The sequence below is a fragment of the Dicentrarchus labrax genome, unplaced genomic scaffold, assembly GCF_905237075.1.
Source record: "Dicentrarchus labrax unplaced genomic scaffold, dlabrax2021, whole genome shotgun sequence".
Taxonomy (NCBI): domain Eukaryota; kingdom Metazoa; phylum Chordata; class Actinopteri; family Moronidae; genus Dicentrarchus; species Dicentrarchus labrax.
The window spans coordinates 10,208,965-10,226,990 of record NW_026136715.1 but is presented as its reverse complement, the minus strand read 5'-3'; the positions used below and the strand labels follow the sequence as shown (position 1 = coordinate 10,226,990).

Here is an 18,026-nt window from a genome sequence, read left to right as displayed (position 1 = left end):
TCTTTCACTCACTGGCTCTTGGTTTCTCTTTCTGCTTTTCTCATATATCTCACATTCTGCTGTTGTCATACTACCTACCATCCTCTCAGAAGACTTTAAGTTTCTAAACATCTTTCAACATTTTTTACAATGCTTAGAAGGTCTGCATACTCTCTTGAACCAATACTTCATATATACATTTCTAATGTTTCAATACTTTTGAAAATATCCAGGACTGAAATCACTTCAGGAGGGGATCTTTTCTGGGGCCAGTATGAATGGGAGGTATAGTATTAGGCCTACAGCAAGCAAAACCTGTTTCAATTATCATATGATATGGAAACCTCTCCTTTAAAGCAGACAGATACCAAGTTCAAACTAGATCTTACATGTCAAGAGTTGTTCATAAAGCCCAGAACTCTTCATACACGCACTGTAATGATAGTGCTCAAGGGAGTAAAGAATTTTTCTTACAGGGAAATTTCTAACAAGGGTATAGTGGTAGTTGTTCTTCTCCTCTCTGTGTTTTGATGTTTCTAGTTTTTGTAGTTCTATTAGTTTGCCTGTAGTTTAATAAACCTCAGGGAAACTTATATCAGGAATATTTTCAGGCTACTTCACTAAGTTCTACTCTTTATGCCTTTTTTCAATTATGTCTCTTCTGATTTAACTCTTAGACAGCATTACAGTCTTCGCCTATCACGGTGAGGATTAAAATATGGAACTGTTTGCCTATGCTGAACTGCTGACAAGTTTTGAGATGCTGGACTGTGTCCTACATGGTTTGTTTTTGTCGTCCACTCTAAAACTTTCTCCTTGGTAAAGAACTCGCGCATTGTCTCTTAATCACAGAATAGTGAGTCCAAGCCCGCTGTCATGAACTGAGCATTCCTTCAATTTGCCTGACAGATCCAGATATTTTAATGTGATAGCCACGTACTTATCAAAACTCTCCAACATAGTGGGAAACATACTGATACTTCTGGACCAAAACCTATAAATCATGTTCTGCAACCACCTCCATTGATTTCACCCTGCAACTCTGCATGTTGATATTGAAATTCTTCCTACTGCAATAAAACCATCCAATAAGATTATTGGAATTATGTTCTAACTTATCACCACCTACTTAGCCCTTTGTATGGCATGTCCTTCAGCTTCCTGAGAAATTTATGTGGTGGAGCTATGGTGTGCTGGAGCACTGTTTCGTTACCGGACTTCTGTGCTAGTCATGGGTTGTTCATAACGAACACCATGTTTGTACATAGGGATGCTCATAAGTGTACGTGGTACCAGAACACCCTAGGCCAAAGGTCTATGAATGATTATGTGATTGTATCATCAGACCTGAGGCCGCATGTATTGGACACTCGGGTAAAGAGAGGGGTGGAGCTGTCAACTGATCACCATCTGGTGGTGAGTTGGGTTAGGTGGCGGGGGAATATGGAGCCAGAACAGTCTCATAATGGATAAATGCACACAGAAATGAATAAATGCACAAAAAAGGACTCACAAATGTATTTGGGGAGTTGTATATATATATATGACTCCGATACACAAATGCATTTTCAATGCACACACAAATATGCTTCAATCCATATATAAGTAAAAAAAAAAATTCACATATAAAAATAAGATTTGTAAACATATTTGTGATGCGCACACAAATATTTCTTGTTTTAAATATGTGCAATAAAAATTGTACAAATCATCAGGTATTTGCAATTTTCATCAAATACATATTTGGAAGTTGTTACATTGATATATGAATTGTCAAACGCGCATTTGTCTCAGTGCTTTTAATTTGTAAACCTCCCTGCATTTGTGTGTGGAATTTTGAGACTCTACAAGGGGGTCGTCTGCAGCCAATCAGATGTCTCACTCCTTTACAGCCAATCACATGAGTGCCTCACAAAAAAAGGAAACATGGTGTCTGGAAGTGACAGCTGCGACAATTTAAGTGTAAGTGAAACAAAATTGTTGCGGTTGCCGCTTCCAGACGCCATGTTTCCTTTTTTCGCTGCCGTCTCCTCTGGCCCATCTAGATCATGATCAAGATCCATATCATTCGTTCATATCATTATCATATCCATTGCACGCTGTAATGACGTCAGTTAAAAACCCCTCGTGGGGAGGCACTCATGTGATTGGCTGTAAAGGAGTGAGACATCTGATTGGCTGCAGACGACCCCCTTGTAGAGTCTCAAAATTCCACACACAAATGCAGGGAGGTTTACAAATTAAAAGCACTGAGACAAATGCGCGTTTGACAATTCATATATCAATGTAACAACTTCCAAATATGTATTTGATGAAAATTGCAAATACCTGATGATTTGTACAATTTTTATTGCACATATTTAAAACAAGAAATATTTGTGTGCGCATCACAAATATGTTTACAAATCTTATTTTTATATGTGAATTTTTTTTTTTACTTATATATGGATTGAAGCATATTTGTGTGTGCATTGAAAATGCATTTGTGTATCGAGTCATATATATATATACAACTCCCCAAATACATTTGTGAGTCCTTTTTCGTGCATTTATTCATTTCTGTGTGCATTAAACCATTATGAGACTGTTCTGGCTCCATAGAGGGAAGCCATTGGAAAGACCTGGCAAACCCAAATATGTAGTACGGGTGAACTGGGAACGTCTGGACGAGGCCTGTGTCCGAGAGACCTTCAACTCCCAGAACACAACTAGACCAACAAACCCGCCCTCTGTGATAGAGGCAGGGCTGGAGTATGACGGGAAATCTGCATTAATTTCCCTATGGGGGCAACTAAAGAGTCAACAACAGTGAGTCCCTCCTCTCTTGTTTTACCACTTTCCCGTAGGCCGTAAAAAGTAAAATTGAAAACATAATCTGTAAATTACCCTCTTATGCCTTGTATCCTAACCCAATACCTTAAAACTGAAATGAGCTGGAAAATAATGCTACAAGAAGCACAAGTATATAACTGATTCCTACAGAAGATTGAGTTTCTTGGACTGAATTAAAAAACCCTCCACCCTAAAACCTTAAAACTTTGACTACCTACTTCCCACAATCTCTTTTGTCTTTAATTAAAAATCATTGTCATTGTCAAGCATAGGCAGCAAATTCAATTTTGGAAATGTCACATACCAGAAACTAATGGCACAAAACCACACAACAATTACCTTAATTACCTTTTCATAGTTTCTTTACAACCGTTGGGTTGACATAAAATTATTTTTTATTACATTCCCACACTGTTAAGACACTGACTGACAGAACAAGTTCCCAACTAACATATCTGCTAAATTCAGATTTAAGTATACTTTCTCTGGATACTATGTTTCTGGAACCCCACCTTTAAAACTGTTCAACATGCTGTAGGGCAAATCTTGATGTTTATCATCATGCTAGACAAAAAGAAAGATGGAAGAAAGAAATAACACACAGCCAGAACCACAGAATTATTTCTCTGTGGATTGTGCATGTGTTCCTGAGTTTCCTCCAAGGGGTAGACACACTGAAAACTGCCCAATGGTAAGAATATATACAGTCTGTCCATGTGTTCTACTTGCTCTCTGCCCTTTGTGGATAAGGGAAATAAATATGTGACACGATGGCAGTTTCTACACTACCCATTTATTAAGGACACACAAAATTTGTATTAGGAAATCCCCATCTTTGAAGTTTTGGAAACATGCCAAACAACTCAGCCACATATTTGCAAGAAGCTTCTTTGGCACACTAAAAACAAAGAAGTGAAAAATGTTATAAACTCTACATAGATCCTTCTGAGCTACTGTAGAAACATGGTGGTTCAACATGGCGGACTACGTGGAGGAGGACCCACTCGATAAAAACGTCTCATTCTAAGTTAATGATTATTATGATTATTGGGTATGAAAACATACCCATGAATGTTATATTCTATTTCTGCCAATAGATCCATCTAAATGTTACACACTGGACCTTCAAAAAATATATGCGATCAGCTTGTAAAATTTTAGGAAAATAATTAATTAAATAATACGTGACAATGAAACAAGTCATTCGTGTTAGTTTTACCAAGCAAGTGGATGGGTGGAGGCAAATCTTTTCATATAATGTTATGTTACGTTATATAAAGCACCATTTTCTCTCTCTTCACTCTTCTGTAAAAAAAAAAAAATCATCACTAACCACATTTATTTTTCAATTATGGTTCAGCCTTTCAAATACGGGTGTGCTCTGTTATGAACACTGAGTACTCATTGTCTTATGGCAACCTCTTAATGGATTGGAACTGTTCCACCTGCATGCTTTGTGTTATGATCTTGGGCAGAATCCATGCTCACATTGAAAGACATTACATAGACAGAGAGCGCCTAAAATCTAAAGAGCTAATCAGATTTAGAATAGCTTTATTATGTGTAATTTAATCCTTTGACTATGTCAATTTTAAATGAGCTGTCATTAAGACAGCACAAGAGTAAATACAGACAAACCTAGACCTAAATGGCGTCTATAACCAGTATGTACATGAGTGGAAAAGGACAGAATGTACCAATTGCATATAGACTGACAGCTGGTTTAGTGAGTGCGAGAGTGACAGACATTGTACAGTCACTTATCTTATACTTAAAGGATCTATGAAATTGAACTGCATTTGCATGTGATGTAGGCCAGACATAAATAAGACATGGTAACTTGAGCTATAGAGCTGCAGGGTGTACACCTGAGCCGAGCTCTGTTTCTCAGCACAGGCAGAAACCCCATTTAAAGTTCTCTCTCACAAAATGTTTTCAGATATCGAAGAAAATACACAGATGAGTGTACATAAAGCACGCCTCCAACTGGTCCTATCCTACACCCAAACTGTATGTACAAACACCACAATTATGCTACCTAACTGCGTGCATGAACAAACAGCTCTTTGTTAACTGAAGTCAGTCCACCTGTCGCCTGCAGGCATTGTGGGCTGTCTTTCGCACACTCTTATTCAAGTTCTCTTTCACTTTGTTGGAGTACTCCAACAGCGGATATCAAGCAGAGTGATATCAAGATGAGGACCATTTCCCTGCTTCTGTTGGTATGCATGACATTTGGAATTATTATTATCTATCAACTTATTATTTATAATGAGGCATGATACCGTTTAAACAACCGCTTTGGACATGAAACACAAAGTGAATGTTATGTTTATGAATGGTTATGTTTTTCACTAACTATTTTTTTAAGAGAGTTGTCTTGCTTGCAATTACTCGTAAACTTGAAAATAACAGCACAGAATGTCTATGAACATGTAACATGTAGTCACTGCTGTGTTGCTTAACAAAGTCTATAGGCAAATGCAGATGGATGAAGTCATCAAGAAAAACCAGTTATATGCATAAGCCTATATTATAGAAATAAAGGTTGTGGACATGGTAACACGGGCTGCTTACAATGCAGTTTAAACACCACCTTCATAAGCTTTACAAATTTTAAATGGAGTTGTTGGATTTGATTGGGTTATAATGTAGATTTCCCTGTTATTAACATCTTTTCACACATAGTCCTTTTTAAATTAACCAAACCCAGTCCTCCTCTTTTGTGTTCATATTCTCAGTTCATTTAAAAGAGGACTGGAGACTCTCCTTTCTCTATTCACACTATAGTTTCTCACCTGCTGGTTTCTCTATTTTTTATTAGTCATTGACTAAAGCCTATGCATTTTCACATAATTGTATTTATCTATTATGGCTACAATATTTATTCAAAAACCCCACACAGGTTGTAGTAGTTCACATTACACTAGCATTATACATTATCAAAAAAAAAATTATAAATTATTTATATATTAAACATAACTAGCTAAATAATGTTTCAGGAGCAGCAACAGTAAAGTTAACATCAGCTACGTCTCTATATAAACTCAAGAATATCTCACTGGAAACAAATTAAAACATCAAACACACATACATCAGTCCTTCCTCATGTCCACAACATGAAACTACACACAGACAGCTTTATTCATTATGACATTATAGTAGCGCGCTGAAACAAAAACCTCAGATGAGGCAGGTGGAAATGTCGCTGCTCTACTTTGTATTTGAGTTGTCCGGAGTAAACAATCCCGTGCTCTCTGCTGTGTGTCGGCCTGTGTGTGTGGATCTGAGCCCTGCTTCCTGTCCTGCAGAGGAGAGCGCTCGACCATAAAGGACCGCAAAACGTGGTAACACTACCCGCTGCACTATAGGCGAACCTGGAGTGCTCACAATGCACAGATTACGCGAATCGCCACGCAGATTTAAGCGAACCATTACTCAGGGTGTTTTCACCCTTTCAGCCCTCCACACAAACTCGGGTTCTGAGCTCGTTTGTAGTGTCCACATACGCTGACTATAACCGACCTGAGTCTGTTTAGAGGGCTTAAAAACTGAACTTCAGAATCTCAAACCCTTTGGTGTTTCAAATGACTTACTTCCTCCTAAAAAAATTTTTAAATCAAGCTTTGAGAAACTAGATTTTGTGGAATTTCTTTAATTTCTTTAAAAAAATATCCTTTAGTACTTGTACTGTAGCGCAGTTCAATTGAACATGGCTGAGGTCTTAAAGGCCTAACACACTCAACATTAAGACCATAAAAACTGGGTGCAGAATCCTAAATGTGTAAATGATAAAACAAAAGATTAGGACAGCACTTTTTTATAAACGTTTTAATATTGCCACATGAACGTTTGGGGCAAGATGCCCTTCTTTCACAATAAATATACACAGTTGGGGTTGATTATAGGCTATCACAACTAACACAACAAGTACATTCCAACAGGGGGACCTCAGACACAGATTAATTAAAGATACAGATATAATTTAAAAATAGCCTACATGAATTAAACTAATTATATGAACATCATAAGAAAACAAAAAGCCATTGGTAATGAGGGTGCCTATAATTAATCCCACCTTTGTATACTCCTTATGAAATTGCCAGAATACATGCCAAAGAAGGGCGCCTTGCCCCAAACATTCGTGCAAAAATATTAAAATGGGAGTGACGCTATCACAGTCTTTTGTTTGATGAGATCTGTGCTACCTGAGTGAATTAACGTGGACATAAGGTGTGCAGGTGTTAAATTTGGTTTCCATCATGCAAAAAAAAGGTACCTATTAACACATTCCCATTCTAGTGAGATTAGATAGAGATAGATTCTGGCTAGGTGGACATCAAGGAAAAGGACGGGAACGCGTGCACGTAATGACTATTCTGGTTGCAGACCTCTGACTCACTGTCAATATTGCCAATATTTTTGAATTTTTTGATAGTAAGGCGACAAGATGTTTTCCCTGTGAACACAGTGCCTTGAAATGAGTGCCCTGTACACTATATGCTGTATGTCAGTCGGATGATTGGTGCACTATTAAATATTTGACTGTACATTTACAGTAAATTACTGTCTATTAATTGCATTACTTTCACAGCTTGTTACTGTATGTGCATTTACAGTAAATGACTGGTAACTAGATACATTACTTTTACAGTAAATCACTGTGAAATGACAGTTGACAGTATCCTGTGAAAACATATCACTGTAATCTAGCAGTATGCTCCTGTAGAATTATTGCATTTAACTGTAACTTTTATCCAGGAGGCAAAATCTGCTGAAACATTCATATAAAGAAATATCTTTGATATAAATTTTAGAAATAAAAATTGTTGCTGCAACAACCATGTCCGACCTTTCCTGTCAATCTTCAGCTACAATAAAGGCATTAAGCCCTGAAAAAATATTAGAAAAAAAACAAAAAACAAGAAGGCAACTGAACTACAATGTCCCTGGTTTGCGTCTAGACTGCCATCTCATCCTTATCTCCCTTCATTTCCTGCCACATCTCTATTGTAATCCAAAATATAATAATAATACATTCTAACCTTTACTTACTAACTATATTTTGAACTTTTGGCCTTAGTTTGTGATTCAGGGTCAGTAATATAGGACCTTGGGCCTAGGCTTAGGAGTAAATGCAGATGATAAAGCGCAATGTCGCTGGTTCGCATCCAGACGGGGACTTTTGTTGCATGTTGTCTCTCTCTCGCTCTCATTACTTGTCATCTTTCCACTATCACTATCTAATAAAGGTATAAAATCATAAAAATAATTAAAAGCTCAGGGACCCACATGCTTTGCTGTTAGTTAAAGTTGTTATTAAGTTGTTAGATGTAATTTCATTATAATTAATATATAATAATAACTATATTGGGGATTCATACATTTAATAATATGTTTGTCTGGAAGACCGATTTCGTCAAGATCTAATAAAAATCTAAATGGGTGTTATTTTATCAGTGCTGTGAATGATTGCACCATACATAATATACTCTCCTCGTAGCACTCCTTGTCAACGGCAAATTAAGATAAATTGGTTTGTTTTTCTGTTTTTTTTCCACAGTCTAGACATGCAGGTTAGATGAATTAGAAACTTTAAGTTGCCAGTACATTTGAATGTGAGATCACTATGTTCTGTTGTTGTAGGTTGCCTTAACAGCCCTGCCAGAGTCTCACTGTAGCAACAGAAGGCGTTCCAAACGGGTAATTGCTTCATGTTTAGAATAGCAAACTCTGGCTGAATGTTTTACTTCTTGCAGTAATTCTAACAATTATAATTATCTACATTGTGGGTAACAGGAGCTTTTGGTGCGTTCCAAAAGAAGGTGGGTTTTGTCTACAATTGAATTAAAAGAGGAAGACCCTGGACCATTCCCCAAAGTCATTTCTCGGGTGAAAACATTTTTTTTTTTTTTTTGTAAACGTTACAAAATTACCATGTGACAGATCAATATTCTGGCCAATATCCAGGCCAAATATGCAAACAATAACAGCTGAATGGTTTGTGTCTTGAAACTAGATGTTTAATAACATGTCGGGAAACAACCATGAGTTCCGTATAAGTGGAATGGGTGTGGATGAGGATCCAAAGAATGTGTTCAGCATCAATCCACAAAACGGGAAGGTTTCTGCTCATAAACCTATTGACAGAGAGGAATACCAAAAACCTTTCCATGTGAGCTAATCTCCCCTCCTCTGATAATAAATACATATTATGTTGATTTTTAATAATTGATTTTAAGAAATAATTTATATGAGTACCTTAACCAACAGATCAAGTTTGAAATCTACGACAGCTTGACGAAAGAACCATTGGACAAGGAACTGGCTTTTGATATAGAAATAAAAGACATCAATGACAATGCACCTACATTTCTCAAACCTCGAATGCAAGTAAATGTGAAGGAAAATATAGAAGAAGGTGAGTATACAGTTTCCTACATGACTCATAGAGTATGCATTTTTTTTCAGCTTGCAGTCACTGAGTATCACACATCAAACAAATGCAAATAATAAACAGTGATATGGCTATTTCCTACTTCCTATTATTCGATAACACATTCATACTCCTTTCCTCAACTTCTTGAAGGGTACTTACCAGTGCAGCTACAGGCCATGGACAGAGATCAGGCGAACACGTCTAACTCCAAAATCACAATCAGTCTGATTAAACAAACACCAGAAGAGCCCAAGATTGATTTGAAACAGCTTGATGGCAGAATGGCCCAACTCATCTATGAAGGATGTTTTGACTATGATGTGAGACTCTGTGACTTACTGTGCCTACCTCAGAGACCTGCTGCAAGTGTATGACAAACACACATATACTGATTTTGTCAATATAATATGTAAAAAAATCTTTCATGTATGTTTCAGAAAGTAAAGAAGTATGAGGTTATCGTTCAAGCACGTGATCATGGAGAAGTGCCCCTTTCCTCCACTGGTTTTGTCACTATCAATATCATGGACGGAAACACTCATCAACCAACGTTCAAGGAGAGAAAGGCACAGATATATTTATCATTATTACTACAATTAAAGTGCTTTTTATAGTGATGTGTGATGTTAAATATGAAACTGTTCTGCTTTTCCAGTACAATGGGGTGGTAAATGAATCAGCCATTCAAGATGTGTTGAGAGTTGCGGTAGAGGACAAAGACACTCCTAATACTCCTGCTTGGCGTGCGGAATACTATTTCATTAAAGGGAATGAGGAAGGAAACTATGAAATTAAAACTGACCCCATCACTAATGAGGGTATTCTGAGGGTCATAAAGGTAATTCTGTTTCTGTGGACGGGGCTTAAAGTCCAGACAAAGTTTAATCGTTTATCATAGACAGCAGCTGCACCAGTACTGACCTAAACCTATGCGTTTCTTCCAGGGCAAGGATTATGAAAAAACTATTTTGACCAACCTGCAGATTGGAGTAAGAAATGAAGAACCCTTCAAGGTTTGTAAAGGTAAATCAGCTCCTGGAGGAGACACACCTGATTCAGTCGAGATCTCAGTCAAAGTGATTGATGTCAATGATCCACCGGAGTTTAAGAACAGTCCAGCAGATGTGTACCAGAAGGAAGAGGAAAAGCCAGGAAAGTTGCTGTTCACTCCAGTGGTTGAAGATGCCGAATCTGACAAATTCAGGTTTGTGTCTACATACTGTATATCTACTGAGCTTATTGCCAAATTGTGAATAGAGGGTGATTTATGCTGCTGGTCACTGATATCAACATTTGAAAGTAAAAACATAAAAAAAATTGTACAACACTATAGCATTTTTAGAGATGTTTCGATACCATTTTCTCCTTCCTGATACCAATTCCTATTCCTTAACTTTGCATATTGGCTGAAACCGAGTACTGAGCCAATAAATGCTCGTTATAAAACAGATATTTGTACCTATATATATGTGTGTGTATATATATATATATATATATATTTTATGTATACTACTAAGCCTGTATGATCGCTATCGTTGTTGTATGGCCTGGCTCAGGTTAAACCCTTTGTCAAAGTCAGAGTCAAAGTAGGGTGGGTCATGGCTTCACTATACCGGGGGGAGAGGTGAATGGGACACTGCTAGGAACTAGCAGGGGGTAATATATTACGTGGTTAGTGCGCAGGACCCGCATTTTAGGCAGTTTTGACCTTCTTTTTTTCCTGAAATTCAGTGTTTTGACTTCATATGGTGTGCTTCACTTCCACATCTCGTCATGTGATTAGGTTTGAAGTGTGTGAGGATCCAGCTGGCTGGGTGAGCATTGACAAGAAAACAGGAAAGGTCACATCAGTTAAGAAGATGGACAGAGAGTCTCCCTTTCTTAATGGCACAAGCATTTACAAAATCCTCATCTGTTCCATAGACAATGGTATGAAGGAGCTTCACTCTGTATTCTAATAAAACACAAGATTGATAATGTCCACTGGTAAACCAAATGCCTAGACTAACAAGGTGTCTTTTTCCTTTGCTGTGGCTACCAAGGTGAGCCTCCAGCCACAGGTACAGGCACCATCCTGGTGCACTTGGGTGATATCAATGACAATAAGCCTCAGCTTGTAAACAAAGGTGTCATTATGTGTGGAAACAAGAATAATAAGGTCAAGGTGACTGCCAAGGATGATGACATCCATCCTTACAGTGGACCCTTCACCTTCTCCCTGGGGGGTAATGACGAAACTCTGGAGAAACAATGGAAACTAGAGCCTGCCTATGGTTGGTGCTTATCTGTAACCCCTCCTTACAAAACAAGCAAACAAAAACAAAATGGTTCCAATTGAAAAGCTCACCTTTATTTACATCCTTCAGGCATGGAAGGTGGTCTTGTTAGCCGGAACCCACTTGCTTATGGTAACTACTCTGTGCCCCTGGTGATTTTGGACCAACAGAACATGATTGGACAGGATACTTTGGAAGTGATGGTGTGTGACTGTGAAGAGAAAGACGTTTGCCGTGGCAGAAAGCCGCTCTCAACCAGCCTTGGGGCACCTGGCATTGGACTGATCTTTGCAGGACTCCTCCTGTTTTTGTGTGAGTATGGCAGTCAGTGGCAACACTAACAAAACCAAGTTCATGCTCGATAAACCGTCAGGTACCCTTAAAAATATTTTAGATTCAAATCAACTTCTCTGAGTAAATGAAATTGTCAAGATTGCTAACTCGTTCTAAGATCAACTAGTCATTTAACTAATAGAGGGGTGAGGAATATGAGGATTTATTATTTGAACACAAACTAGTCAAACAGCTTTATTTTGAATTATTACAAGATAATTTTTTGATAATTGCTAGATCTCCAGCAGATCAAAATAATTCAGTCATAATTTTGGTTAAACAAAATTTGTGAATTGAAGTTGGTGTGTGGACATTAAACATGTCATAACTTAATTTTTGCTGGTCTTGCTCCCATGCTGACATGTTTATACACTCCTGTGTATGACCTTCATGTGTTTCACTGAGAGCAAGGCTCTCTTTTTCAGGAATATCCTGAATAGAGACGTCACACAGTTACCCAAATTCACACTTGGTAGTGCGAACACTGTTGTGTGTGTCTGCAGTACTGCTCCTCATCTTTATCTGTCAGTGTGGAAAGGAGGAGTTCAAGCACATGCCCATGGTGGAAGAGGGCAACCAGACACTCATCAAGTACAACCAAGAAGGAGGGGGCTCCGAATGCAAGGTGTGTTGGTTATGTTCTGTGTGCAAATTAGATAGTAAAACAGTGAGTTTGTGTGTGCTATGTTACTCCACCAATCACACTGTGTTAGCCATTTGGTCTCTACTCAATTTATTCATTTGTGTCTTCTCTGCCAGACTGAGCCAACTGCTGCACCTACAAACAGTGTGGCTGTGACGGATGGCATAAGACAGGGCACCGTGAAGGTACTCCTCCTCTTCTCCCTCAGCCTCTTTGTCCCTTTTTTGTGGTTGACTTGTTCACAGGTGTGTCAGTGTGGGTGTAATTTCAGTTTAAAATGCTTTAGGTAGAATGCAAAACAGAAGTTACATAAAGAAAACAACTAGTGCTTTGGAAAATGTTGCTCTTAATCCTGCATCCCCATGATGACAGCTATAATCCAGTTACTTTGTAACTTTTGTTTGCCCATTTACCTGAGGTGAAGAAAGATAGACAGGCATGTGACGTAAGACCGGGGTTAAGATGCATGTTGTAGACACTTTTACGGCATAAATAGTATAATAACACAAGTAGCTCACAGGGTATCAGTATCAGCAGTATGACACAATACAAAAACATCCTTGATTGCCTGGAGTACCTCCAAAGAGAGACTGTCTGATCTGTTTTAGAATAATGGTAAAACAAATAAAAATAAGAAGATGTATTGATCATAGTACTATCAGCCTTTGAATATGAGATAAAGGTTTGTGGTACACCAATAGATGTATAGGTTTAAGGAGTTGACTGAATGTCATGTATGCACTGACGAATCTACAGTATATGAGTCATGAATGTAAAAATGTTATTTTCCAGAAGTTAATCCTTTGGCTGCATTTTTCTTTTCAAACATTTGATCAAATGCTTTGGGAATTGCCACAGACAAAAATACAATTCCATTTTTACTGGGCTCTGCTTATAAGATTGCTTTATTCATTTGTTTTACTCAACTAGATAGGTCAGATGTCTTCAGTAATGGCCCAGGACATGGGTACATACAACAGCTCAGGTTTCACCATGGTGAGTAAATAGTCTCCTTTGTGTGTTGGTAATTCTACAAGGCAAATAATTATGATGATTTAGAGGAATGTTTACAGCACAGGTTGAAATGATGGTTTTCTGACTAAATTAGCTTACTAACTTGTAGTTAGCAATTGGGAGGACCTGTTGCTGTCCTCTACTATGCCTCCCCCCTCACTCTAATTTAACTTTACTGTATATCCTCTACAGATGAACTCCAACATGACCTCACTGGGCATGCAGCATCAAAGAGACACTCTCAAAAGCAACAGAGGACAGACCAGGGTAAGTGACTACAGCTATTATTATAATAGCCCCCTTCTTTTGCATATGCTTCCTAATGAACGTGTTATCACATGGTATCTGTGAGATCCATTGGTGTGTTAGGTGTGTCTTGTAGAGTCTGCACACTGCCAGTTTAAATCCACAAGGTGGTGCCACAACCAATTTAATGCTACATGAGCAAGACCTGTTTTGCACTGTGTTCCACAAACACACATACTGAAAATAAGCAGGATTTCTTTATGAGCCCATTTGTTTATGTTAGTCTTGTCTATTGTCTAGAAGTTCACATGATATCTCAAAAACGTGTTTACTGGTTTTTCAAAGAAAACACACACACACACACACACACACACACACACACACACGCATACACACACACACACACACACACACACACACACACACACACACACACACAAACACACATACAGTGATGGTCAGATAAGGTCAAGTGAGGGCAGCAAAGACTGAATTTGTTAATTTCTTTAATTTCAGTATTCTACATGGACTACAAACAGGACCAGCACCCACCAGGTAAGTAGTGCTCTTTATTGAATTAGTATGTTTTATTAAGTAGGCAACATAAACCTTGTTTGGCAGCACTGTACACATTTGTTAATATACATTATGTTAATTATAAGTAGAAAGGTCATTTACATTATGTTTTCTCACAATCCTCTCTGTGAACAGGGTGGCTCATCAAGGTACAGCCGCTCTATCAGCATGCGGTCAAATCAACACATTGCAGATCACATCGACAGGGTAAGAAAATGTGTCTTGAATCTACCACCTTGCATGGTTGCTCACTGCCATTGGTGTGTGAGGGTGTGTTTGAATGGGTGATTGGCAAATTGTAAAGCGCTTGAGATAAAAGTTCTACATAAAACGCAATCATTTATCAAATGCAACCATTTTACTGATGATTAAATTCAATAAACTGTACAAACTGTGCAGCACTGACTGGTGGACCGGCCATAATCCTGTTGTAGTGAATGGGTTTGAATTAAACTTAATGCCTATATACATAAATAAAACAAAATCACTATAAGGTTTGCCCTGACTTTGGGCAATGATAGAAGTAGTTTAGTGCCGTGCATACAACAGTGTATATCCAGGCTGAATGTATTTTCAGATGTATTTTGGTACAAGCTGTTTTTGACAAAATGACCCAGAAATCTTTTTTTCAATCCCACAGAGACTGTACATGATTGAGGGAAACCATGTAGACCACCCAGAGTACAAACCCCATGAGTATGCCTACGAGGGACAGGGCAGCAAATGCCAGTCATTGGATGAGCTGTCACTGAGCAACATGGGAGATGATTTGAACTTTCTGAATCATCTGGAGCCAAAGTTCAATACCTTGGGAGGCATATGTCACCAGACAATTCAAGATAAAAACATACAGCTTTAAAGGGAACCGCTGGACTGGGATTTTTATATCAACCAAGTTGGTCTTCGCTCCTATAGTTTGAGGTTGTGATTACGGACTGATTTAACTGGATCTTTGTAAAAAGGGATGTACCGTCGCGTTTGGATTTTGTGCTTAAACTTCTCACATAAACTGGCTCACACATTTTTATAGCCAGATATTGTTCTATATTGGTATTTATCCACAAAACAAGGATTATGTAGTAGAGGCTGTTGTTTGCTTGCTTCAGGATGGAATTAACGCATTGTGCAAACTTTTATGCTCTAGAGACTTTGAAATGTTCTGTTTTTATAGTGACTGGGTGCGTTTGCTTTTTTACTTTAGGAGTGATTTCTGTGGAAATATTTCTTAACGTCACTTTTCTAGTGGTTTTCTTTTGTAAAAAATCCTGGATAAAGATCAGCAGAAATCTGCCTGGTTGAAACTATTATTGTTTAACAGTAGCTAAGGAGTAGTATTGTTCCTACTAAATGGAGGTACTGTAACTGTTGTTTTTAATGATCTAGTGATACAGTGGTGTGTAATTGACACTGTCTGTATGACTATATTTCAGCATTTGCTGTCTTGAACAAGCATTATTTTAGAAAACAAATTGAAATGTAGGATTTGGGGTGATTATTTTTTTACCTGGAGAGAGGGAATACGTGTTCAATTATTGAAGCAATTGCAATAAAATCATACCATACTAGCCTGTCCCACTGTATTAGTGTTAAGACCACATATACTGTCATTAGAGGGTTTTCATTTTCAAGTACTCACTCTCAATTACATGTACACTTGTATACTACCATCCTAAACTAAAAACTATGTCATGAATTTCAGAAGACAAAGAGCTTGTCAGTGAGGGAGTGGCGGAAGCAGAAATGTGATACAGCGTGCAGAAAGTGAGTTGGGTTGAATGTTTTCTCACCATGGATATCATTCCAATCTCATCTAACATTGTGTAGCATAAGGGAGCTACATTCTGAACAATGTTTTTAAAACCAATGACAGCAGCTGTCTACAGTGTTGGTACTGTACAATTTAAAGATTGTATGTCTACATGAAGCTTGTGTTATCACCAGTTTGTTTCATCAGCTCCCAGTGTCGATGCCAAGACCTACCTTCAGCCTGTGTGATTTAATTTGACATGTTTTTGTGTTCCCTCTGTAAACTGTTGTTGAAAGTTAAAATGGGTGACCTTTATATATAAGCAGAGCTGGTTTTTTGATTACGGGTGTGACACAGAGAGTAATATGCAAATATGACACTCGTCTGAACTAGTCTGGCTCACATGCATAACCATAAACAAACTGAATGCATATCAAAGTTCAGATTCAGCACAACCAGACAATAGAGGACACTGAAAGTGCTGTTACCACAGGCTATAGCAGGAAATAAGAAATATATGCAAGCACCCAACAAAAAACACACACAAAACTGATATACAAAATATACAAGGGAGCATGAAAGTAACCCTTAGGAGCATATATGGGCAGAAATAGAATATAAAGTATGTTAATTTGCAGTAGAAAGTTCATTTACATTATGTTTGGGCTATAAGAGCTCAGTGTGAACAGGGTGGCTCATCAAGGTACAGCTACTCTTTCAGCATGCAGTCAAATCAACACATTGCGGATCACATCGACATGGGGAAGAAAACTGAATCTACCACCTTGCATGGTTGCTCACTGCCATTGGTGTGTTAGGGTGTGTTTGAATGGGTGGCAAATTGTCTGTGTCAGTGTTTTACTATTATGCTGTTTTTGTATTAATATTACTGCTGTATGCTGCTTTTTACTGTTCTAGATGATTAATTTTAACTACTTTGTATACTGTTTGTGATTTAATCCACAGCAGTGCCTCATATTCTGCAAGATCATCCTATGTTTGTATTGTCGCTGTTCTGTGAGAACAATGTATCACTAAAAAGTGAACTTTTCATGAGCTCAGAAAAACAGTCCCATTTTCAGTTTTGTTTTCTCTACCCACAAAGGAACACTTAATGCATCATTTTATCTGAAAATCACATTAAATCTCACCACATTTGGAGATACACGGACAGGAAGGGAATGAACATGCAAGCTAAACTTTGTTTTCCTTGGCAATATGATACAGGTTTTTATTACCTCATGCAGCTGTTTTCTTGAAATGTGATTTCATCAAGGCTGCTGGTAAATGGTTGAGGGGAGAGTTAGAACAGATGATTCATGCTATGCTTTGTTACAGTGGTAGGTAATCCAATCCAACTTTATTTTTTAAGGACTTTAAAAACAACCAAAGTTGACCAAAGTGCTGTACAGGAGAATAAATAAGACATCATAAATGTAAACAGTGATGGTGATGATGAAGACCACTGTGAGGAATATAGACAGTGATGGCGACAACACTGGAAAGTTCCTGTGGCAGATAACACGGACGAAGTCCGACGGTGATGAGGTGCTCTACAATGCTACCTCAGAGCCTGATGTCAACATTTCCGCTGTGAAATGTTTAAGAAGAACGTAGTTATGGAACGTAGGAAATAAAGCCTATAGAACTTGAACGAAGGCCAATGTAAGCATGTTTTTCGTGAGCTGTCGATCACTTTGTTGTTGGTCAACATATTTTTCAGTGTTATCACAATGAGCACAGACAATACACATGATCTTTGTTAAAAGGACAGAGATACAATTAGAAGATTAATTAGGTTGATGAGCTAGATATAAGCAATATACAGTGGCAAGAAAAAGTATGTGAACCTTTTGGAATTTCATGGCTTTCTGAATAAATTTGTCATAAACTGTGATCTGATCTTCATCTAAGTCAAGGGTATTGACAAATAAAATGTGT

General features: G+C 38.0%; 1 protein-coding gene across 3 annotated transcripts; it reads left to right on the top strand.

Moving 5' to 3' along the window:
- The first annotated feature begins 4,858 nt into the window (after nucleotides 1-4,858).
- cdh26.1 (cadherin 26, tandem duplicate 1) lies at nucleotides 4,859-17,154 on the top strand. 3 transcript variants are annotated; one of them, XM_051424570.1, is made up of 19 exons: nucleotides 4,861-5,033; nucleotides 8,458-8,514; nucleotides 8,611-8,703; nucleotides 8,831-8,986; nucleotides 9,085-9,232; nucleotides 9,401-9,570; nucleotides 9,688-9,816; nucleotides 9,906-10,088; nucleotides 10,195-10,454; nucleotides 11,034-11,179; nucleotides 11,293-11,523; nucleotides 11,617-11,838; nucleotides 12,363-12,484; nucleotides 12,619-12,687; nucleotides 13,433-13,498; nucleotides 13,709-13,783; nucleotides 14,279-14,317; nucleotides 14,474-14,545; nucleotides 14,979-15,903. In XM_051424570.1, exons 1-19 carry the CDS (start codon nucleotides 5,007-5,009, stop codon nucleotides 15,195-15,197), a joined length of 2,484 nt encoding a protein of 827 aa, XP_051280530.1. In that variant the 5' UTR covers nucleotides 4,861-5,006; the 3' UTR covers nucleotides 15,198-15,903. The 3 variants fall into 3 exon arrangements, with proteins under 3 accessions (XP_051280532.1, XP_051280530.1, XP_051280531.1); XM_051424572.1 differs by lacking the exons at nucleotides 14,474-14,545; nucleotides 14,979-15,903 and adding an exon at nucleotides 16,775-17,154 and having other exon boundaries at nucleotides 4,859-5,033; XM_051424571.1 differs by lacking the exon at nucleotides 8,458-8,514.
- The last annotated feature ends 872 nt before the right edge of the window (nucleotides 17,155-18,026 follow it).